General features: G+C 35.2%; 1 protein-coding gene across 8 annotated transcripts in view; it reads right to left on the reverse strand.

Annotated features, from left to right (window-relative positions):
* Positions 1-237: 237 nt before the first annotated feature.
* The window catches only part of CCDC138 (coiled-coil domain containing 138), a 30,460-nt gene continuing 6,084 nt past the window's right edge, over positions 238-24,613 (reverse strand). For 4 of the 8 annotated variants that reach the window (XM_085053806.1, XM_085053795.1, XM_085053776.1 and 1 more), the window contains exons 7-15: positions 23,527-23,646; positions 22,048-22,125; positions 21,861-21,971; positions 19,546-19,710; positions 18,693-18,809; positions 18,017-18,212; positions 15,552-15,728; positions 1,618-1,756; positions 238-1,046 (exon numbers count right to left, since the gene is read on the reverse strand). In XM_085053806.1, coding sequence (XP_084909932.1) covers positions 875-1,046; positions 1,618-1,756; positions 15,552-15,728; positions 18,017-18,212; positions 18,693-18,809; positions 19,546-19,710; positions 21,861-21,971; positions 22,048-22,125; positions 23,527-23,646 — 1,275 coding nt within the window. In that variant the 3' untranslated portion in view covers positions 238-874. Of the gene's footprint in view, positions 1,047-1,617; positions 1,757-12,107; positions 12,148-12,282; positions 12,354-15,551; positions 15,729-18,016; positions 18,213-18,692; positions 18,810-19,545; positions 19,711-21,860; positions 21,972-22,047; positions 22,126-23,526; positions 23,647-24,613 lie in introns of those variants that run through there. The other 4 variants (XM_085053784.1, XM_085053770.1, XR_014850315.1 and 1 more) reach the window with 3 other exon arrangements.

Here is a 24,613-nt window from a genome sequence, read left to right on the forward strand (position 1 = left end):
ATTTTACAAATATAGATTTTCAGCAATTACAGTACAAATCAGCAATGGAAGGCTAATTTTAATTTTTAGAAGTATTCTATTTCCAATTTGTAAGAACTTCTAAATACTGAACTGTGGCAGACAAAAAATATATTCATACTCAGAGATGTGGGTACTATGAAGATGATATTGCAAATTAATACAAAACAGCAGAAGCAATAAAGTACAATAATTTTATGTTAGGGATTACTACTGCCAGACATTTTAAGAAATGTTTTTATTTACATTTGCAGAGATATTACCATCCAAAGTTGCACTATACAAAGCATGACAAAATACTAAATGTTTCTTAAATAAAGGAAAAAAATCAAACACTAAGAAATTCTGAAATCAAAACAACAAAATTTCTAATACATCCAGTTATGTTAAATCAAAATTTGGTTTTAATCATTAAAATGGTAAGATTATCAAAAGATAATCTGATAAGATACCTGTCTGCTACTTATCAACCATAAAATAAATTAATAAATTTATAAAACTCTCTGAAGAGTCAAAAGTAACTAAGATTCATACCTGTAAGGAAAGGTTGGTATTTCTGATCTGCTTACTCTAAGGATTCAATTTCTTAGATTGCATGAGTCATGCATAACAGCAGCATTATTTCACTTCTTTAAAAAGTATTAAAGAAAGCCATCTAGCATATTACAAACTTTTTCATTTTCCTTTTTATGAATGAGTGAAGTATCAATGAGAATCCACACAATACACAGCAAAATACACAGTACTGAGGTGCTGCTTAATGTATTTATACAAATCAGTAAAAAAATCCAAATTTCAAGCAACATAGGCAGTCGGTATAAATTATACAGAACAGTAATTAGATTGAAAGATAGTGCTAGTGACTTGTATTTAGACTGGAGTCAACAGAGCTACTCCTCAACAATCCCAAATTCAGCAGAATTGAATTGAGATTTATACAGAGGAAGGTGTGATCTGGATTTAGAGTTCTATGCAGTTCTTGGATCATTTGGTGAAGAGCAAACAATTCAAACATCTTCTTATTGCTTCTGCAAAAGATTTTGAAAAAAAATTCAATTAAAAATTGAGAGGTTTCATAAAAACACTAAAGATGCTACAGAAAATATTTTTAATGAAGAAAAATGTGCATTATTTTGAGGATTTCATAGAATTCTTCTATGTTTCATATATGTTTCTAAGCATAAGGTTATCAATGCATGGTGAAAAAATTTGGCAAAAATTACCACAAATTATCATTTTTTTAAGTGATACATACACGCAATGTAATGAAAGCTCAAGAAAGGTTGTTAACAGGGTTTTTCACTCGTGAAATGGGATTTCAGAGACAATAAATAAATTTTAAAAATTAGGATTTATGAGCCAATTTTACTTAGACTAATAAATGCTAGTTTAAATGCTCTGTAAATTGAACTAGATTTATGCACTAATTGAGAGTTACATCTTAAACCTCTATGACAGAAACAGTTAAAATTTTAACATTAGAAGTCCAGTATATGGTGGAGGGAATAAACAGCAAAACAGATGATAAGGAAAAAGATAAAGGTCACCAAGTTTACTGATCTAATAATAGCTAATAGAATAATGGTGATAAAGGATTACTTTATTCTGGAAAGTTTGTGCAGTATAACACAGAGCTTTTCCAAAACTGGAACATCTAGTTTAGAACTTCGAAGCAATACAGAGCAGGTCTGGAAGAAGGATTCATTACTGCAGGCTTCCAGGAAAGGCTGTAAGGAACCTGGAAGAGAAAATAGTTTCAAAACTTTATCACAGAGTTCAGTGCAGGGAAAAGTATAACATCTAATGGTATCTTTAGAAGGCCTTAAATGCTTCATGTGCAATAATTAGAACAACCATATAATTCAGTTTCTATTAAACAGGAGATGCAAAACTCAGGTAAAACTACAAAGTGAAAAAATGCAGGTTCCTAAGAATTCTGACACTACTGATCCTTGGATTAAAACAGGGTCTATTCTCTTGAGACCAAAGGAAAACAGGAAACAGAACCATTTTAAATTAAATTCTTACATTGAAAATATTTATTCAATGCTCATTTATCATGGCTCTTTCTTTTAGATCATGGGAGGGGAACATTAAGCTGTGCAAAAAGACTGAGAAAGAAATATCTTAAGCTGCTGCAAATCACATGGACAGGGATAGCACATGTAAGAGATCGTGTGAGACCTGAGAGTCTTTCATTATCAACCTGCTGTCCCTGTACTCTGTTTCAAAAGAGGAAACATAATAATTAAGAGGTAAAAGTAAGATCTGTACAACAATTAAATACAAACAACCCCCCCCTTAAAATAGTAGACGAGTTTTTATGTCACACTGAAAAACATTTCCCTCTACCCTCCTTCCCAAAATCTAATAACTTCAAAATAAAGTTAAACCTGTTCCCTGGTTATCTTCTTCTTGGTTCTGATATTACAGATTAATTTATAGCAAAGAAAAGAAGTAACAATTTGTTTTTTCTTAAAATTAACGGACTTTCATATACCACAGGGCATTTGCATTATCAGAATACACATGCAAGGAAAATATTTTAATTGCATAATGTTAAAATATTAATGTGTTCCACTTAATAAGAAACTGCAATATGCAAATTACAGCATAAACCAATAAACAAGACATTAAGGAAAATTCATATGCTGAATACTGTAATCTATAAACAGGATGTGAAGATGTTTTTATCAGTACAAAGAGGGCTGGATGTATGTTTTGGTCAAAATTTTCCCTTTCCGTATTCAAGGGCATACAACTTAGCAAATGTAACAAGCAGCCTTGGAGTGAATTCAAGGTTTTGATTTATTTCAGAGGGTTTGCTGATAAAAAATCCAAAGAAATGCCACAGAAAACTGTTTGAAATAGGGCTTAAAAAGTAATCAACTTGGCATTTGAAGTCAGACTGAGAGCCTAAATAACTAATTTTCTGAGCTGGGCATTTATAACGAATATGCAGTAAAGACCCAGTTACTTCTATTCCAACAAATGACCAAGTGCCACCTCCCCAATACAGGGGGAACTCATGAGACTTGTGGGCCTTTGTTGGTTTCTACCCTCAAAAGAAGAGACTGAGAAACAGCAAATGCCTTTAGCACAGATCAGAGAAACTATGGCTACAAGTAATTTTTCCTCTTTTCAGCAGAAGTGCTTTGGCAAATTTATTTAAAATGCTGGATTCAACATTGTGGAATCCACAGCATACGTAATGGAATGTGTTGATAGAAATCATACAGATGCAGGATAATAGCAGAATTTGGTAGCAAGAGGCCAACCTTGCAGCAATAAAAAGCAACAATTGATGTACTATAAAGTTTGGAAAAGGCAGGCAGATGTTTTGTGGTTTGCATAACTTAAGTAACTTCTGTTCTTTACCCAAAGCAGAGCAAAGCAATAATTATTCAAAGAGATATGCCTTATCAAGGCAATAAATAATTATAAATTAATCTGCTTTTCTGTTTACATCTACTTTCATATTTCTTGTATTCTTTTTACCATGTTCAATACGCCTATGGTTTTATGCATATTGTCCTCTCAGTTTTAGTACTACTTCCAGTTACAATTTGCTGTCTCTAAATTGTAACAGTAATAAATATAAAACCAGAATGAAAGTAGAAAAGCAAGTAGTAATCAGTGAAAAAAAAAGGTAAGTAAAGATACTATTTCTCATTTTATTTTAGCTTATGGTCTTCAAGGCATACAACTTTTAATATTTTTTTCAGTATTTCTGTACTTTTGCAGCAGAAGGCATTATTTTTCAGAAATTGTCATATAAAAAAACCTCAGGGCTATCTGTCAATTACAGCAAACAGAAAATCCTTAGATGAGTTCACCACAGGTGCTACATTTAGTGATACATGACTGACATACACTCAAGACTCAGTGCTCTTTATTGAGCCACTGCTCTCTGTGACAGAACTCTGGGGTTATTAAGTACATACAGCAGAGTCTTAAACCTGGAAAAACAATTAACTAAAATTTCACTTCTGGTATGATGCTGTAATGCTCTAGTGAGTCTAACTTACTAAAATCCATGGGAAGAGGTGACAAAACTATGAACAGACACAGCAAATATGCAAAGCCCAGTGAACACAATCAGCCATCTTAAGAATACTTATTGATCAAATATTTCTATCACTAAAAAGAGTTTGAAGTAAAATATCTATACAATAGCAGGAAGAGATAACTTCTCTAAAGCAAAAAAAAAATCTAAGACTACAAATTATGTAGTCTGTAACTTCACAGTAATTCTATAAAACTACAACATTCCCATAGATGACTGCCTATTCCCAAGAAACAGAAACGGTCAGTTCTATTAACCTGCACTGCACCACTGATGAAGTCTATTTTAACAACAAAAACCTGAGACAGTATCTCTTACTTACCAAAGCTGCTTATCAGAAAGGGAAGAAAAGAATAAATAAATATGTGAGAACACTGACATTCAAGAAGCAAACTGGGAAGAAATTTCATCTTTTTACTGCGCGTTAACACAACAAATGGCTTTTAAAAACTCATTTAACATGACTTCTAACTCAGCTGACCTCTGATTCATGAGAGATCTGAAGGTAACAAAGACTGCTTGGATAAATAGGACAATCCTACAATTTATTCCTATAAATATCCTTAAATAGCCTCAAAATGCTTTTAATTCCTTTTCTTCAGGGTAAACAAATACCATTATTTAGTTGACCTGAATATTTCTTTGCTGCCCTGCTCTTACTGGTTCCTTAAACATATTAAGCATATTATCTATATATACACTGTAAGGATGTTCTGACTTTGAAGTTCACAAATTAACGTAAAAGACAACATTACTTCTAAGACAGAGGATTTTTCCTAATAAACAAAAAAGCTAAAGTGGCAATAATTTCTATAAGTTTGCAAACTTAATCACGTGAAAGCCAACTGATAAAAGCCCACATTTAAATGGACTTTCTGTACACAGCTTATATATTCAATTCAGATAAGCTTTTGAAGATTATATTCTAAGTAATCAGAAAATGAACAAAAACATATAATTTAAATGCATCTCTAGCAGATTAACTAAAAGAATGTAAGTTTCACATTTTTAAATATTTTGGTGGTTTAGATTCTGTATAGATTTTGCTTTAACTATTTTAGAAAAACTTAATTGGAATTCATCCTGACAGGACTTCTTCACAATTTAATATAATCCGCAAAAGCCTCCATGGTATCCTTAAAAAAAATTGAGCATGCTGTAGTTGCATTAACTTAGCTTGATTGGTAGACTGCAACAGACAAGAAGCAATTCATCACTGTTGACAGAATTCATCTGAAATTTACCCTCAAAATAATCAGTCACAGAATAAAATCCCATTTACAGTTATACAGAAAACTCTGTTTCATACCTAAAACTATGTCACTTCAGGAAACAAAAATGACAACCCTAAGTTCACATTTAAACAAACTAATGACTACAGTTTTTTCTCATTTCCTAACTGTGTGAGGATCTGCTGGGAGAAAGGAGAACACATGATAGCAATGCCAGTGAATGATGCAGCAGTGTCTACTAGTGTGGAAAAGTTACCGAACACAAAAGTTAACTGTACATCTCAGCAGAAACACTTCAAAGGAAACAGCAATATCACTTGCTTATAACCAGCTGTCTATAAGAGTCACCTACAAGATTTGAACCATTTGCTGAATTTAACATTTTCCCCTGTAATCAGCAGCCAGGACTGCTCAGTGTCAGTGGTTAGAGCACAGTGTAGGTGCCTACAAGGGTGATACTGAGTTAACAGAGCCCAAGGGCAATTTCAGCTGGTCACCCACTATGTGTTGACCTCAGTATGATCTGAATTGCTTTTCAGTTTCCTACGATGTGCAAGACATTCTAACAGACATGGACAGGATTTATAGAAGACCAGTATCATTCTCATATGGCAACTGGAGATTACATCTAGAAAAAAAATTGGGGTAGCTCTGTATTTTATAGGGTCTTTTGACTGTCTAGAGCTTGATGAAGGTGATTACATGGTTGAGTGTTTGGGGCTAAGAATCAGGGGAAAGGCCAAGGCAGATATCCTGGTGGGAGTCTGTTATAGGCCACCCAACCAGGATGAAGAGGCAGATGAACTAGTCTATAAAAATCGGAGAGATGTCTCATTCCTAATTGTTCTCATGGGGGACATCAACTTACCTGATGCCTGCTGGAAATATGACAGAGTAGAGAGGAGACAGTCCAGGAGATTCCTGGAATGTGTAGAAGAGACCTACCTGACACAGATTGTAAGGGAGCCAGTCAGGGAAGGTTCCCCAATGGATCTGCTGTTTGTGAACAGAGAAGGACTTGTGGGTGATCTGATGGGTGGAGGCTGTCTTGTCCACAGAGATCACAAAATGATGAGTATTTTTTTTCTTGGAGAAGTAAGAAGAATGGGGCCAGCAGAACTAACTGGGACTTCCAGAGGGGCAGACTTTAGCCTGTTTAGGAGACTTGCTGAGAAAATCCCTTGGGAGGCAGTCCTGAAGGGCAAAGGAGTCCAGGAAGGCTGGACATTCTTCAAGAAAGAAATCCTAAAGGCACAGAAGCAGGCTGTCCCCATATGCCAAAAGACGAGCTGGCAGGGAAGCAGACTGGCCTGGCTGAACAAAGAGGTTTGGCTGGCACTTGGGAAAAAAAGAAGAGTTGATGGCCTTTGGAAGAAGTGGCAGGCAACTCAGGAAGACTGCAAGGATGCTGAGAAGTTATGCAGGGAGAAAATCAGAAGGGCCAAAGCCAAAGTAGAACTCAGTCTGGCTATTGGTGTAATAGACCATAAAAATGTTTCTGTGGATACATTAATAACAAAAGGAGGGCTAAGGAGTATCTCCACGCTGTACTGGATGTGACGTGGAAACATAGTGACAAGGGATGAGAAGACTATTTAATGCCTTCATTGCCTCAGAAATGAACTTGTTTTAAACACTGATTTTTGTAATTGTGCTTATCTGGTGTATTAATTAATGACTATGGCATAAACATAGGCATATTCTAGTGAAATTCCATACTGGAACTGCACACTTAGAATGCAACAGGTATAAAATACATGGAAACCAGAATTATCTTACTTGCTAGAATAGCAGAAGCATAAAATTGATGTACTAAGAAACAACATACATTTTTCCTGGAAAATCACTAATTAGAAACATCAAAGGATGAAAGCTTTTGCTGTGCTGATTGAACTCAGTATGTCTTTGAGCAATCAACATGGTCTTACCATTAAAGACTGATTCTAATGAGGCCTGACAGAGAGAAGAAAAACATTTTACAAATAACCTAGATAGCCTTTTAAATTGAAGTTGTACACTACTACGGGTTACTTTGTCCAAGAAGCCAGAAAAGGCCCAATGAAATACCAGAATTACAGATGGAATCACAGCTCTCTCTGTGCACACCTAAAGGAGCTTTGTTCCAAACACAGTGACAAACTCTAAGAAAGCCTTAACACAAATAAACATAACTTGGCATCATCTGTAATTCTGTAACATCAGATTGCAAGTGAGCAGATAAATAAAGTCTGAGCTCTGACAATGCATGGATGTTATTCAAACTATACAATTTGTACTATTCACTTCCAAGAAAAGCCCTTCTTTATGAAATTATTTCAATTAGGACATTGCTTTAAAAGAAGTTGGCTAAAAGATACAGTAGTTCTGATATTCAAATACAAAATAAAATGTGTATAAAAATATTTTTCCTACTTAAATCATAGTTTGTTTTAAATTAAACCATTTTATGGAAAACTATAAAACTGTAAACTGTTTATAAAAAATATACAAGCTTAGTAAATAAGAGCAAACAAGATCTTACTTGAATAAACTTCAGTGTTCTAAATATTTCATAACTTAAATTGACTTGAACGGGGATGTGTATATCCAAATACTGATATAAACAACTCTTTTTAACATCAAATACTTTAAAGTTAGCATTCATATCTACCTTCAAAATGGAATGCTACTTAAGAACTACAGTATTTCCCTAAATGAACAGTGAAGCTTTACTTCCAAAATGGCTACTTGGCTCTACATAACTTTATATTTAATATTTAATTAATTTATTACTTAATATTTCTTCCTTTGGAGTGGATTAGTAGACTGGGAAAATTCATAGCTAAGCACAACATGACTATTACTAGAAGAAAGAGAAAATAATGACACAGATGTTATTTGTATTAGAGAGGGGTACTTCATTCTAAATTAATTTCAAAGTATTGAAACTAAACTAGAAATTAATTAATAAAAATGTGTGAAAAGTTTTGGTGTACTTGCTTGCTTGCAGTACATACAGGTTGGTCCTAACATTATCTAGGCTGCATTTAACAGAGTTAGAGACACTTATCTGTGGTTAAAATATTAAACTAAAACATCTATTAATCCAACATAATTATTCACTGTTTTCAGAAGAATGAATAAAAATTACAAAGGTAAGACAGGATAATAGAGGAAGGATTTCCTTTTAAATGGTTTGTATTTCAGTGTTCATGCCACATAAGCTGTAAATCATTTCTATCACTATAGCTTCAAAACACAAGTCCTCAGGACAATTTCACATCTTTTCACAGAGGTGAGGGGAAATCCTACCTTAGTATAGTATTCACAAACTTGACATTTTTATCCTTTCAGTATTGCAGAACAAACTCACTTGAAAAATTGCAATCCTGCAGTTATCAGTAAAGGTAATATGACAGAAAAATGTTGTATTTAATATGCTTAAACATATGGGGATTTTTTACTCCATGTCTTCACTGCTTGTCATCTGTAAAGTCTCAAAATGCTACGATTCAAGAGGAAACATAAAGGGGCAGGTTTGAGTTTCCTTGGCAGATTCTGACCACTGACTTAGAAGTACCCACAGAACAGGGCATGTTGTAGAATTCCTAGTATCAGTTATGGAAGCATTCCAGCAAAAAGGAAAAGAGGGAGTGTCCTATAGACAGTCAATGTAAGAAGACTTCAGTTTACATGCAAATAAGCACAGCTTTTTACTATGGAGACAATCCTTTTATCTTCACTGGCTTCATTAACTTCCTTATGAGATGAGTACATCTGGACACAGACTTGGATATCCATGACTATAATATTTTCTTAAAAAAAAATTAAAATTAAAAGTAGGATTTTGTGAATGTGTAGATACAGCTCACTTTTGCAGTTACTGAAAATCTTCAGTGATGTCAATTTGGCTAAAAAAATCACACTTAAGCTTTACCAGAATGTGCTGTAACTTACAGTAAACATCAGAGTATCATTTTGAGATTATTTTTTTAATGTGCTCTCATTTTGATTTGTGAATAAGTACAGACAAATATAAAATATACTCTCTGCAAAACAGAAATAAGTTTGAAGTCAAAGTACATTTAAGTTTATTTAAAGCAAAGGCCAGTGTTTTATAATGTCCAGTGAGCAGGTAAGTTTTGATTTCATTGAATGAACTTCAAGTTGACAAAGGAGAGCCTACTAAGCTACATGACAGAAGTCAGATATCACTGAGGAGGAATTTAAGATGTATAATGTCTTGGTATAAAAGTACAAAAGGTGAAACTGAGGCAGGGAGCTCTGTGCTAACAGCAGATTTCAAATCAAGCATGAACCAGACTGCAGTTAACAATGGTATTTTTGATAAGTGACTATAAACTCACTACATCCTTTGAAACCCTTTTAACTGATTCACAAGTTTAAAAAAACACAGTAAGCTACGTGAGAAGTGAGAAGACAGGAAGAACACTGTTGAACAAGATTGCATATGACAAGTATTCAACTGCAAGGTGATTTAATACCAATAATGTGATGTTCTTCAACACCCACAGAACAAATTTTCTTGATGAGGTCATGCTACTTATTACTAGATTGTTTCCAGAAAATGTTTCAAGTCTGGCATCCAGGAATTCTCTTGAACAGTGTGTTGCAACTACTGTCCTAGAAACAAGATCGGCTGAGAAAATAAATTTGTAGTCTTAGGGAGGGAGCTTGGGGTATAAAGATGCTCTGGAAGCCACTGGTTCATACTATAATGATCTGGATGATTAGAAGTAACAATTAATTTAATCATTAAATGTTAATTTTAATAGTAATTCTAATGGGAAATGGTAAGAGCTTTGTTAAGCAATGAATACATTACATGCCATTTGACTAAACTGAAACATCAGCATGTAGCAGTTAATATATTTTGCTCTCAAGATTTCAAAGGCAGTCAGAGCACACTGCATTTGTAGAAATTTATCACCAAGCACATTCAGCATTTAACAAGATACTAAACCTACTCTCTATGACAATGCTATCAGAGAAGATTTTGGTTTTAGATCTCCCTTCAGAAGGGTTCATTGCTTAGAGATGTGACTGAAAACCAAACACCATGGCCTGGTAGCCTGCTTTCCATAACTAGAGCAAGGAAACCTTCAAAAGCCGTGGTACTGAAATATTTCTTCCCTGTCAAAGGAGTGGGAATAGATGTCTTAACCTTTTACTCAATGAGAAGCAAGAAAGAGGTCTTTATAGATCACCCATTAGATTCAAAGACCAAAAAAAGGATCAAGCTGAATGTCATGACACTCATCTGGAGCCTCAGATTCAAGGAAAAGAGCACCATGACTAAAGACACTGCAGGACTTGCTCCCTTGATTCTGCTTTTATCAGTCAGTCTCTGCAGTAAGGGAAAGATGTGTATCCTCCAGAAAACAAACATGGATTGAAATACAGGTAATGGGTATGGAGAACAAAAAAGAAATTGAAAAGGATGTAACTGAACTGACACTGCTCCCATCTGACCATGAAACAAGACAGGAACCAATGAGATAGCTTCAGTAAAAACATAGCTATACCAATTTATACACCATTATGTACACTTTTAAACAAAAATATTAGCAGAATGTAATAAGAGAAAAGAAACAAAATATCTCTGTGGAGTTGGTTTTCTACTGTCAGGTTCACAACAAGCTGCTAACTCTCACAACTGGAATTTAGAAATAACCTATTACTTTCCCTGAAAAAAACTGACTAAACCAAGTAGACTTCAATTTAGGCCACTGAGCTCATCCAAAGAAAAATAATTTCTCCATCACATAAACAACATGAAATACAACATAAATTATTTAGAATTATATAGTTTATCCAAAGAATTACCTACAACTTCATTTCAGTTACTTATTAAGTTTCTAGCATAGTTTAAACTAAGCAATTTGCTAACAGAATGCAAGTGGATAGGTAAGGACCCACTCAGCTGCAAAATTTTATTCCTCAAATCAAGGCTGGAATGGATACTCACTGAAAACACAGAGGAGGTCCAAATTGTCAATGAGCAAATGGTTTCGTTAGCCTTTGAACTAAGGAGGTATTGATCTTGAAACAGAGTATTTTTTATGGCCTGAATTCGTGATAGTTACATTCATCAGCCACAGTCTTAAGGGCATGGATGTGCCCAAACATTCAAAAACATGTACAGGCACACTGCATACCAGTCAGCATGTTACACAGAGATTCTGGCTATCAGCTGCCTCTCACCATATAGATTTTACTTCTTCCTATCGCGCTATAAAGGACTTTTTACAAATTGACAACTTATTTTATTAAACTTAGCCTTGCCTTCACAGAAGCAAATTATAAGAGTCAACACACATTTAGAGAATAACAGAGAAGAAGATCTTGTTGAAACCCTGGTTTACTGCCCTTTTTTATCTTTTTTTTGTTTTTAAACTAGACTATTTTGAATGATCCTTATTGTTTAATTTTTCCCAAATAGTAGCTATGAGATGCTGACTAGTGCAAGGAAAGCCCTAGAATGAATCATGGCATCTCTCAATTGCCAAAAAGATGATGCTGCAGTCCTATTACCAAAAAAATTCTTGTTAAATGTTATTCACAGCCTACCAGGAGAAAAAAGAAAGAAAAAAAAAAGTATGAAACATTTAACAAACTATTTGGCTTTCTAGCCACAGTTTCTGAAAGGAATTGAAGAATCTCAACTTTATGCATTTTTCTTCAGGTTTTGATATGCCTCAAAAGCCATCCTCTGGATCACCTTGTGCACCCTGTGATCTAGCAAGCTTTCTCAGACAAGTAAATTACTCTAGAGTTAATTATTCCTTCACCTCTGTCTGCTGGTCCTTCTCTTCCTTACGTAAGAAAGATCTAAGAGAAGAAAGCAACAATTAGAATAGTAGAAGATATTGTGTATGAATGCACATTCTGAGCTGGCCAGGACTGCTGAACATATAATAATGAAGTCATATGTGGACAGAGAAAAAAACTACTGAGAAATGTTACCTTTCAGAGCTCCATCATTTCCCATTGAAATGGTGGTGTCAGGACTCTCACAGACTACTGGCGTGAAACTCCTGAAGAGAGATGGAGTGCATAAAAGGCTGTGTGCCAGTAAGATCCACAGCAGTAAGATTATTAATTTTAATTTGCCATTAAGGTCTTGTACGTAAGATAGAAAAATGTTGATACTAATGCCTCAACTGTTGCATTTGACATCATGTTTTCAGTAAGTGAAGCACTGTCAATGCTGGGTGAACTTGCAATGGAAACCTGGATTCTGAACCCACTGTACCAGACATACTATGAAGCCAAAAGCAATCATACTGATCCAAAACCTCAGAACGTGCATACCAATCCCAAATCTGCTTAAGCAGTATTGCAGCTTCTCGTTCTAATTTCTATCAAGAGAAATATCTGTCCTAGGCTAGTAGGTACCTCCAGAGAGACCTCCACAAATTAGAGCTGGGCAATCACCAAGCATGTTAAGTTTAACTATGTCAAGTGCCAGATTGTGCATTTCGGATGGGGCAGCCATGGATGTACTGACAGACTAGGGAACAAGAGGCTGGAGAGCAGTGCCATGGAAAGGGACCTGGAGGTCCTGGTTGATGGCAAGTTGAACATGAGTCAGCAGTGCCCTGGCAGCCAGGAGGGCCAACCCTGTCCTGGGGAGCATCAGGCACAGTATTGCCCACTGGGCAAGGGAGGGGATTGTCCTGATCTGCTCTGCACTGGGGCAGCCTCACCTCGAGTGCTGAGAGCAGTTTTGGGTGACACTATAAAAAAGGCATAAAGTTATTGGAGAGCATCTAAAGCAGAGCCACAAGGTGCAGGGTCTGGGGAGGAAGCCTTATGAGGAATGGCTAAGGTCACTTGGTCTGTTCAGCCTGACAAAGAGGAGACTGAGGGCAGACCTCATCACAGTCTTCAGTATGGTGATCAGGAGGAGGAGGGGCAGACACTGATCCCTTCACCCTCATGAGCAGTGACAGAACTAGAGGGAATGGCATGAAGCAGGGTCAGGGGATATCCATGAAAAAAATGACTGAACACTGGAATAGGGTCCCCAGGGAAGTGGTCACAGCAGCAAGCCTGTCTGAATTCAATAAGCATTTGGACAATGCTCTCAGGCACAGGGGTGTTCTGTGCAGGGCCAGGAGCTGGACCTAATGATCCTGATGGGTCACTTCCAACTCAGCATATTCTTTGATTCCTCATATGCATCATAAGTAATTACCCTTAATATATGAGGAAAACGTAGACTTCATTTCTGGAACGTGAGAAAAATAATTTCTTACAGGGGAGAGAACCTATATAAGGACCTCAGATAGGCCTGGACTGCACGGAAACATTAGCATTCATTGCTTATTATAAAAAAAGGTAAATGCAGTTACAGGGAGTAGTACTACAACATAGGAGTTACTTCACATCTGATTCACATTTTTCAGATGGGACAACCGAAATCTGAATCTGTAAAAATACTTTAAAAAAACCCCAAACTTAAAATAAGTTATAGAAAATAACATGCTGGGAAAAAATGCACTGGCCTTTTTTTCCTCAATTTCTAGTCACTTCATCTCTAAAAATACTATTTTTGAACAAAAGTATTGCAGCACTCCTAGAGAGCCAGACAATTACTGCAATGAGTTGAGAGAATGCCTAAGATGGTATATATTACAGAAAAAAAAAGTCTAGACTTTGCCTCCTGTTGATTGGGTGCTGTCTTTTTGGGGAATATGACTCCATATTTTAGTATACGGCCACTACCTATGACTTCATATTTGAGGCTGCACATGAATACAGCTTTAAAACTGAGCATGAATTTCCATTTTACTCTAACAAAGAGAATCCTCTGAATAGTCACTGCTGCCTTCTATAGTTTGTCTTTTAATGACTTGCTAATAGGAAACTTCCAAAGGAATGAAAACACAATTTCCCATCAGCAGTACTATTTTTCATTGCTAACAATTTCTTGCAAAAGACTACGTATTGGAAAAGAGCAGAGCATGCCTAATTAGTGTATTGGCAATTTATTCTATCAAAAAGGAAGGTTCTACATAAGGCTTTATATACAGTTGCCAAAAAATAATTTTCAATCAGATGTCAATTTAATTAAACAGTACTCTTCCTTCCCTGATTTCACATATATACAGCTTCTCTGAGAAGCAAGAAAGCAGAATTTGAGCCTCACAATATATCTTCATTATTCTTCAAAGTGCAGGCACCTAGTGTATCAGAATGACTACTGCTAGGTAACAGAAGATGTAGTGTTACAGCCATTACCCAAAGAAACACCAGACACTGTCCATCTTGCTTAGGTTGTGAATTCAATTAATTCTTTCCCAATTACTTCCCCATTCACAGTTATGACTACTAGGAAGAATACTTTAGTGTAAGACTGCACTAATTACCTGGTCAGAAAAACAATATGCAAGGAAGAATAGAACTTAAATATTTTTGCACTTAGGTTGCTACAAAATTGCTTTTTACTCAATGCTACACCATCGATGCCAAGTCAAACATGCTTTCTATTTAGCTAGTACAATGCACAGTAACGAAATACTACCGAAACAATACACAATTCTGTTCTTAAAGGCAGTGATTTTATCTTAAAAAAAAAACATTCACAAGGTTTATTCAATGTGGCATTGGAATGCGTAACTACCCTCACGTTCATTCAGATGGTTATCAATTGATCCTTACCTGTATCACCTGCAAAAATGCTGTGACAAATAAGATTATTAACACTTTTCTAGGGCCAAAGCACAGTAAAATTCTGCAAAATGTAACTATCTCTTCCAGAAATACCATTCTCAAAGACTAGAAACTGAAAAACGATTGTGGATAAGCTGTTCATTCAAACTAGGAAAAGAATGAAAATAAAACCTATTTTTTATCTCCACCTTCTGGCAGTTTTTTGTAATTTGGCTTCCCTGGCACAGTCTGCCTTCAAAGAAAAATATCAGCAAGGTAATAGAGCGGAATAAACCAAAAAGCCAACCCAAAAATAGCTACAAAAAAATTCACAGCAAGAAATAAGAAAGTAACCAGGACAAAATATAAAATATAGTAGCTGGGGAGGAGAAAACACAAGATGACTCAGAAAAAGACAGACAATTCAGAAATGTATTTTATGTTTCTAGTGAATGTATATGATACAAAGAATTGCTAATAGTACATTAGATTATTTATACAGGTTTTACACTGTATTTATGCTTTCCTCACCTGTTTTCATCTTTTTTTAAAATTTTTTTTAAAATACCCAAATTTACCAGATTCCATGGTCATCTGAAGTAATCCATCAAGAGCACTAGAAAGCAGACCTCTACTGGATACTTTTAGGTGACATAATACGACTGGCACACATTGGTATTCCAAAAATAAAGCCTTCCCTTCATCTGTCTTCAAGTCTACGCGAAGGGAATCAAATGCCTGAGCCAGGTAATCCACTGAAAGATATCAGAATACAAGCAATAGAAGTTCTATAACCATTGTTTTATTAAGCAACATGAACAACTATCTGACAGTTACCACTGAAGATATACACTTAAAAGTTAAATGGCTGAAAATATTAAATTTATTGTCTTTTACTTCTGCCTGGTTTTATTCCTTAAAAAAATATTGTGAGTGGAGAAAAAAACTGTCTACAATTAATATGTTTAAGAAAAATATACTTACAAATGTAAAGTCTTGCAAATATTTTGTTAAAAAGAAAAGAAAATACAGACTTGCATAGTTTGAGACAATGCTGGTTTCAACATCTGAGAAATCTCTATTAAGGGAGTTAATGGCTGATTTGTCTGAGTGAGAGCAATTACTTTTCATGAGAGCAGCTACTTCCATTCCTTCTATAAAAAGCTGTAGCTTCAGCACAAACATTTTATATTCTCATCCATTGTGAGAAATTATACGAAGGATGTAGATAAAGCAAACTAATCTATTTTCTTAATTTCCTGATGTCAAATCTTCCTCAGTATCTTGGAATTGCATTGATCATCTGGAGCACAGAAAATTAAGTAGAAGGAAACAATTTATCCTGCTGCATAATTTTAACTATGGTGCCATCTGCTGGATACTGACATTTTGAAGGAAAGAGGACATATGTTCAAACCAAATCTGCTACTTTATCACCAGATCATTAGTGCCATGTGGCCAGAGTGATCAAAATTCATACATGGAGATATCTGACATATGTTTAACAACAGATCATATTTTCTGTGTTACAGAAGCCAGCAGTAAAAAGCAACCATGAGAAGCTAAACTGATTGATTCTAATAAAAGTGTTCATCTTCTTAGGGTAAATCAGTCTCTGCAATGACTAGTTTTTGTATTGTAATTCTTCTTGCATTGTTTTTATCAAACATTCCTATAATGTGAGTCTCAATTTGAGACTAATTATCATGCTTCACCAAAATAAGTAGACTGAAATAGTTCCTGCCAACAGCTGGAACACTGTGTTAGCTCATGAATGATGTCAGGATGGTCCTCCACCACGTGTTAATCCTATGTTTACTGTAAATACTCGCAATCTAAATACTGCACAGATCGTTAAGCATAAAATCATACTAATCTGCTTAAAGATCTAATCCAGAAGCATGACTTCCATGAAGAAGAACTCCATTCATTACTGCTGCATTTAAAATCTTTGGCATTCCTGTTTAGTGTCAATCAGGGTGCCACAGATTGTGGCAATTTTGTGATGTGGATCTCTGCTGTCTAAGAAACGGCCCAAAATTTAACATATTTCATGCAAGAGACTAAAAAAAATCAGATGCCAAAGCAGGCATCTGATTTTGACATTCTGGCATGGTTTTTCAGGAGTACCTTGAAAATTAACACCTCTGTAACCTGGATAAATCATTTTGTGTTACTAACAGAATAAACATGTTATTTGTAAAGATATTTTAAAATACAAACCATTCTGAGAAAAAAAGGTAGCAAAAAACAGAACCATGGAATAATTTAGGTTGGAATCTAGTCCAGCCTTCCTTTCAAAAGCAGGACCATCTCTGAGGTTAGGTTATATTGCTCAGTTGTAACCCCACTAAAAAATTAGTTGCTATCAAAATGATCCGTGCTTTTAAAATGTCTTTGAAAAGGGAAAAAAAAAAGTGGCTAGTATCACAAACAGTTGGAAAAGGGTTCTAGAGATGTTTGTTCTTATGCTATCTTTATAAAACTTACTCTTGCAGAAAATCCCAGTCATGCAGACCCATAGTACTGCTAAATTGTTGCAGGTAAATTGCAATCACATCTTACATCTGCTCTTAATCGTATAGAATTGTTTTCCTGCCTGACTTCCATAAAAAGGATCGGCAACACCTCGTTCGCTGTTTTCTTTGAAGAGAGATAAAACTTCCTAACTGAAAGCAGCAGTTAACAAATCAGTTGAGAGAAGAGGTATTCTGTTCTTTGAGTTATATTTTCCACACTTTTTCTCACACTGAGCAGTCACAATCTGATTCGTGTAATCTTGCAAAGTCTACTTTGAAACCTTTACCTTCTCCCTCCTCTTCAGAAATGTTGACTTGTCTGACAAGTCATCATATTAAAAGAACACATAAATTCTAACATAAAATAATAGCAAGATTCATACTTGTATATTTTGTTTCACAATACCCAAGTAAAACCACTTTTCACTAATAAAGCATAACAGACTCTGCAGTATTATTAAATGCTTTCTAACCAGGCACATGAATGAAATAAATAAATTAATATTAAAAAAATTTTGACTTACCTTGTGTCACTGTTTTAAGCACAATTAAAGTTGACAGAAACCTCACAGGCATACAGGAACTCCTAAAGAAAGCTGCTGACTTTGACTTACTCTCTGTAGACTGTTCAGAAGAACTGTGTGGGTTTCCCTTACTCATTATGCCTTTGAAAATATCTTCGCCAAGTCTCCTCATGGTTGATCTCAATGTTGCCTGCTGCTTCAAACAGTGCATATGGTTAGTGTAAGCATTATAACATACATATGTTCCCCATGCAATTAAATATTAAGTAGCAAATGGTGTGACCATGTATCAGAATATAATGAGTATAGGAGATACTGCTTTGTGTGCCAAAAGCAGTCGAACAACATTACCACAGTGCCTTATCAACACACATTCAGCAAGAGACTGACTAGTGAGGGTATATCACAATAGAGATCAGATACTTAGGAGAACTACATTTAGATACACAACACAAAATTTAAATTTAACTTGAAAAATAATTTGTTTTTCATTTGCCACCACCCTGTGGTAAACACTATGAATTTATGCGTCACAAAGACAGCAGTTTCTTTTCTATATGCTACCTGGAAAAAAAATCCATTTTTCGTATGTGTTTAAAATACAAAATCCATTAAAACCTTCTTTGAATTGCTAAAAAAAAAAAAAATCATACTGCATGAGGACTTCTTGTTTTACCTGTATATCAGTGTCTAACTGTCTTATAGACCAGTAAATAAATTTAATCACAGGCATGTGCAGTTTAGGATTCACATATGGCATCCACTGGAGCTGTTCAGTAGCTATAGGCAAAAGCTGCAAAAATATATAAAAATATAATTACACACAGTATATGAACTATTCTATAAGCTAACTGTAAGTGAAAAACAAACAAACAAATCTCCTAACTTTTTCTTGGAGGTTTAACTGATTACATATACAAATACTCTCTGGGCAGATTCAGTACAGGTAACAGAATTATGTGTATACACAGGTTTTAAATTTTACATGTGGGAGCAGAGATACATGTGAGCTCAATCTCAGTAAATCCAATCACAGTGGCTATAAATCTTTTATATAATCAATAAATACAACAAAGTGAATTTTCTGAACACATAACTCATTTCCAAATCTTGGTATAACGAGAAAGAAAACAACAGAAGTGTTGAAAGTACAGCATAGCATTACCTTTTATCAGTCATATATTGAGACTTTAAATAGGCATAAAAACATTTTAAATTTGACATGTTCATCTCCTCAAAACAAAGCATCACACATAAAACACAAGACACTATTGCCTGACAGAAGTCACTTGAAATAAAATGCCGAAACTCTCATGTTGAGACTGGACACACCACTTTTTATTAAAAATTATCTGTATGCCTTACAAATGAGAAATTATCTATTATATCTCACTGCTAGAATGAATACTGACTTACTAACAATTATTTTGTTTTAATTACATGCTAAACTGTTATACTCTCAGAATCATTTAAAATACCAAGAAATCTGAAAACACATTAACACAAGCAAACAACCCAAACTCCTTTACCTTCATACACCTTTCCAGAGTACAGGGGTTTTTTGAGCTCTGGGTAACCCTAAGTTTATGACTGTCCTCTTTTTCTTCTTGTGTTTTCATTTTGCTAAGATGCTGGTCTGAGATCCAATCCATAAGACAGGTCAAGAGTTCATAAACTTGTGAATTCAGTGGTAGCTGTAATGTATCCACAACATCAGATATTTCAGCTTTCAATTTAATGCTTTTTCTAAGCTAAAATGGTAATATACTGAAATGCACGAGAGTACACTAGCTATTAAATATTATGCATAATATAAAGGCTGACAACTTCATGCCTGATAAAATCTGAGAGGTGAGTTACTGTAGCGTGAGCCTGTGGAAAACATATTCAAGGAGACAGTGATCTTGAACCAGCCTTGTGTGCTCCGCTGGGCCTTGTACCTAGGGTTTGAGAAGCCTGTATAGTATTAATATAACTGTAACTTACAATACCTCTGGGAAAGGCAAACTGTATGTGGATCAAAGTTGGGAAGGTGGCAATCCTGTCTGGGAGACCACTGTACGTCACGGAGTCAGAGATCCACAGCACAGTTTATCCTGTGCTTGGCTGCAGGATCAATTCAGGCAGCTCCCACTTGGTACTGCTGATCCTGCCTGACCTTGGCCTTATCTAACAGGGCAACAAGTTCTTCTTGTGCGAACAGCCTTCACAAACAGAATTGTTTTCTTGCAGGAAAATTATGGCTGAAAAGGAGGAGCTTCTCTCAATGGACAGGCCCTGCTGAGCATGCCCTGGGAAAAGTCCACCTGGCCTCCATCTGATGGTGCACAAACACAAGTTTCTCAGCATCTAAAGGGACACAAGATTTACTCACAATCTATATTCCTCACTTTACTCTGTCTTATTAAAATAGCCATTTAATTAAGCAATTTGTTGTCAGGCCTTTCTTATAAAGATCCAGAAGGAACCCTGAAGTATTTTTCTCTCTCTCTCTCACACTGCACTCCCCACTGCAGAACAGACACTATTTGTGATGGTTTCTGGGTGTGAAAAACAGATGCATTATTTATCTTGTACATGGACAAATGGTAGTAAAACACCTTGGGAAAAAAATTCCTGTAGAGAATCACTATGCTTTATAACTGAACAAATTAATTACAAGAGAAAGCAAGTCTTTCATGTCATTCACACGGGGAAATTGTTTCAACACACTAGACACGTTTAGCTTTATTTCACACACTTTGCTTTATTTACAGACACACTAGTGTTTCAACACACTAGACACACTTTGCTTTATTTCATGCAATCTAGTGTTGTTATACTTTAACTGAGAAACTAGTATTGTTTAAAAAAAAGAACAAAGATTTCATGAAATTATTATTCTGGCTCTACTACACAGAAATGAAATACTCTATGAAAGAAATCCAGAGATTCCTGAAGACAGGCAACATGAACAATTCTCTAAAGACCTCAAAAGTTTTCTTCTACTTTCAGATAACTGTTTTCCTCTTCACTCAGAACTGTAACTACTGGTACTATTAGTATTTCACGTGCAACCAAAGTATGCAAAAACCTATATAAAGAGAATTTGTAGGCTATATAGAGAAAGCACAGTTTTAAAACATCCATTGTAGATAAGTTAGATAAGATGGTGTGAATATCTCTCTCACTTCAAAGTTTACCTCTAGCTGGGGAAAAAAAGCATAACCAGCTGGGTTATGGTAATACCATAAATGGAACTACACAGAGACAAAGAATTTCATTAAGTGATGTAAGAAGATTTTTTTAGGGAAAAACAGGTGATTGCTTTGGAACTGTGAATGAACACTGTGTTTAATCTCTTTCCTTCACTAAAGATTATTTCTCAAAAAAATAATAGTAGTAAATTACTTTTGGTTTAGAAGATTAAGATTCTTTATTATATACTACTGAATGATTATTTTTTACCTGGTGTTATGAATTCATAAGGACAGTGCTGTACTGTATCAGTAACCAGGATGAATTTAAGATTTGCTCTGACACAGCAAAAGAAACCTGTTACAGTGGACGCAGGTTATAATTCTAACTGGCAGATGAAAGATGACACGACAGGAGGAGGAAAACATGGTATATAAATAAAAATATACACATTTACACACATTAAATCCAAGACATATTTTTAGCAACAAACTTAATTCTGTGTTAACTGTGGGTTTCTCCCAATGTAATCTGTTTCTTTTCTTTGTGTAACTCATAAAATAAAAGAAGAAGCTATATTTTGCAATTTCTAGCTGATGGACAGAGAATATTATGCTGTCTAGTGTCTTTCAAATGAAAAGATTCAAGACTTCTGCTTAGTTCTTACCTTAACAGTTTTTGATGTTGCCACCACTTTTTCCTGTTTCACAGGTTTTCTTTGTTTCATCACTTGACATAAATCATTAGACTTCCGTATCATTGAAAATTCATGCTTCCTCTGCAACAAAATACAACAATGAATTACATTTCACTGGTTACCTATAAAAGCAGGTGTATGTACAAACAAACCTTACTTGTAGATTTTCTAAACGAGCTTGTACTTTTCGTGCTTGACCTTCCAACTTCTTGTTCAACTCAGTTACATCACTTAACTGAAAGAAGCAGAAAATATGAAAGTACCTGTAAATTCACAATTCATTTCTTGACTTAATTATCACACTGAAGTAACTTGATATGGTTGTTGAGCATCTAACTTACTTAAGTTCTTTCTTCTTAGCATTAAAAGTGGTAGAAACAAAACTATCATCCACCTCGCTCAACAAATCACAGGATCATACACTGGTTGAGGTTTGAGAGCACCTCTGGAAGACATCTGATCCAGTCCCCCAGCTCAAGCTGGGCCACCAAGAACTGGCTGCCCATGACTGTCTCCAAACAGCTTTTGAACAGCTCCAAGCTGTGAGACTAACAACTCTGGGCAACCTGTTCAGCATAAACAAGACAGCAGCAATAGCTCTTTGTTGACAAGCAGCCCAACATTTCAGAGTACAGGGGAAGAGTAAGCACTACAATGCCACTCCAGATATACAGGCACTTCACATTTGATTACTTTTCAGGAAGAAGTGACACAAAAATGAACACAAATTTCAAGAATGGTACAATAGTCTCGTTAATGGGGAAGGTGGTTACTGACCATACTAGAAACACAGTTTGCTCAATGAGGAAAGATCAGGAAAATTGTAACCTCCATTTAAATAAAAGAAACATGCTCTATCCATACAGCAAAAAACAGCATGGCCATCACAGAAGCCCTCAGTTTGCACAGAAATGCAAAGGTTTTATAGTAAGGAGAAATAACAAGACAGATGGGCTGCATCAGAACCATCACCATCCTAGGAGTTAGGTCTGACCTTCTCTAAGGGAAAGAATAAGGCTCTATGGTTTTTTACTGTACTCAGATTATCAGAACTATAATTAGTTCAATGAATAAACAATGCCCAAATAGTTTAGATAACAATTTGTGTATCACCATTTTAGGTCAGACTTAACAGTCAAGTGAGACGAACTCCTACTCTATGGATTACTATGAAACATTGTTTCAGTCTAAGAATTGAGAAAATACTGCCTTGGTTAAAATTTGCAAAAGTAAATGAAAATTCTAAGCAAAAATCAAGTTAGAAATACACATTCTACTTTTTATTTTATAGAATAAGCACAGCAATTTGGCACAGCAAATCAGCAGAGAGTGGATTTGATTATGTCATAAAACACTTTCTCTCTATCCACTCTCAATGGATTTACCCTTCCCAACAATTAGCTGTTACCAGTGAGTCAATGGAATAAATCCAGCTTCTTTTTTATACTGTCAAAGATCAGAAAGGCTAAATTTCAAGTACTAGAAACAGGTGAGAAAAGTACTTTCAGTCACTCATACAATTCTTGTCTTATAGAAAAAAAAGATCAGCAATTTTGCAAACTAAAGCTGCTCAAACATTTTAAATTGTTGACTGTATCTTGTAGAATTATTTATAACAGGAAATAATTAATTTTACCTGTTTTCTTAAAGAGTCATTAATTTCCTTCAAGCTGTCAAATGATGACTTCAGCCTCCTATTTTCTTTAGTTATTTCTCTCAAGGCTTCTGTCAGCTGCTTAACTTCTGCCTCATGTTGCTATAGAAATATCAAATTTGAAAACATTACCTAAAAGAGAGTATTCTAGAAACAATAGGTTCCATTTAAGTGTTAAAAGAATCAGACAAACTTTCAAATATCAAGTTCTTCATGTCCAAATTTGCATGTTCAGTCAGTAGTGACAAAAACAAGATCTGTACTGCATATGAAGAAGGATCAATACAGAAACTTAGAGCAACATGCACAGCCTACAGCTCCTATTTCTGCCCTATTCTACCCAAACCAAATATATGTGTGTATATATATATATATGTATTTTTTTCAAACAATTCAGATGTGGATTGTGTTTGTGAACTAAAAAAAATCAATGACAAAGGTTTTACTTACAACTTCACTCTTCCAAATACTTACCAAAAAATGCGATTGTGTTTTGAGGTTTCAACTCGTGTTTTTGGCTTTGCTTATTCTAAATCACACAGAGTGAGAAACTAAACCTATGCCTTGTAGACTAGGGCTCTGGTTTACAACACAAGCATATGATTTGTTAAATACAACCTTACATATCCACTGCTACTTATCTCTTATCCATGAAATTTGTTTTATATTTAATCTTCTCTGGACCTCAGATTTAAGTATCTCAGATTTGATAAAATCGCAAGGTTTTATTTTACTGGAAATATTCCAGCTTTCATTTCTCCCCTTCCATGAATGCACTCTTCTTTACTCATTCACCTACTCTTTCTTCCCACAATCCCAAAGTTAGGCTGATCTTCTCAACTTTTTGAGTCTTTCTTTGCTAGTACTCTCTGCAATAGGTGTTATGTCATAGGATGCTAACATGTCTTAAAGCTTTCCCAAGGAAATCCACTGCAACTACAGCTAATGCAAAGGTACTCACTTAACGTACACACAGTTACAGATAGACCACAATCTTTTCTTCAATATTGGTCACATAGTTCACTATTTTAGAAACAAGTTACCTCTTTTTTCTAACTTGTACCAGTAA

This window comes from Lichenostomus cassidix, chromosome 1 (genome assembly GCF_008360975.1).
Source record: "Lichenostomus cassidix isolate B80296 chromosome 1, HeHo_3.0, whole genome shotgun sequence".
Classification (NCBI taxonomy): Eukaryota; Metazoa; Chordata; class Aves; order Passeriformes; family Meliphagidae; genus Lichenostomus; species Lichenostomus cassidix.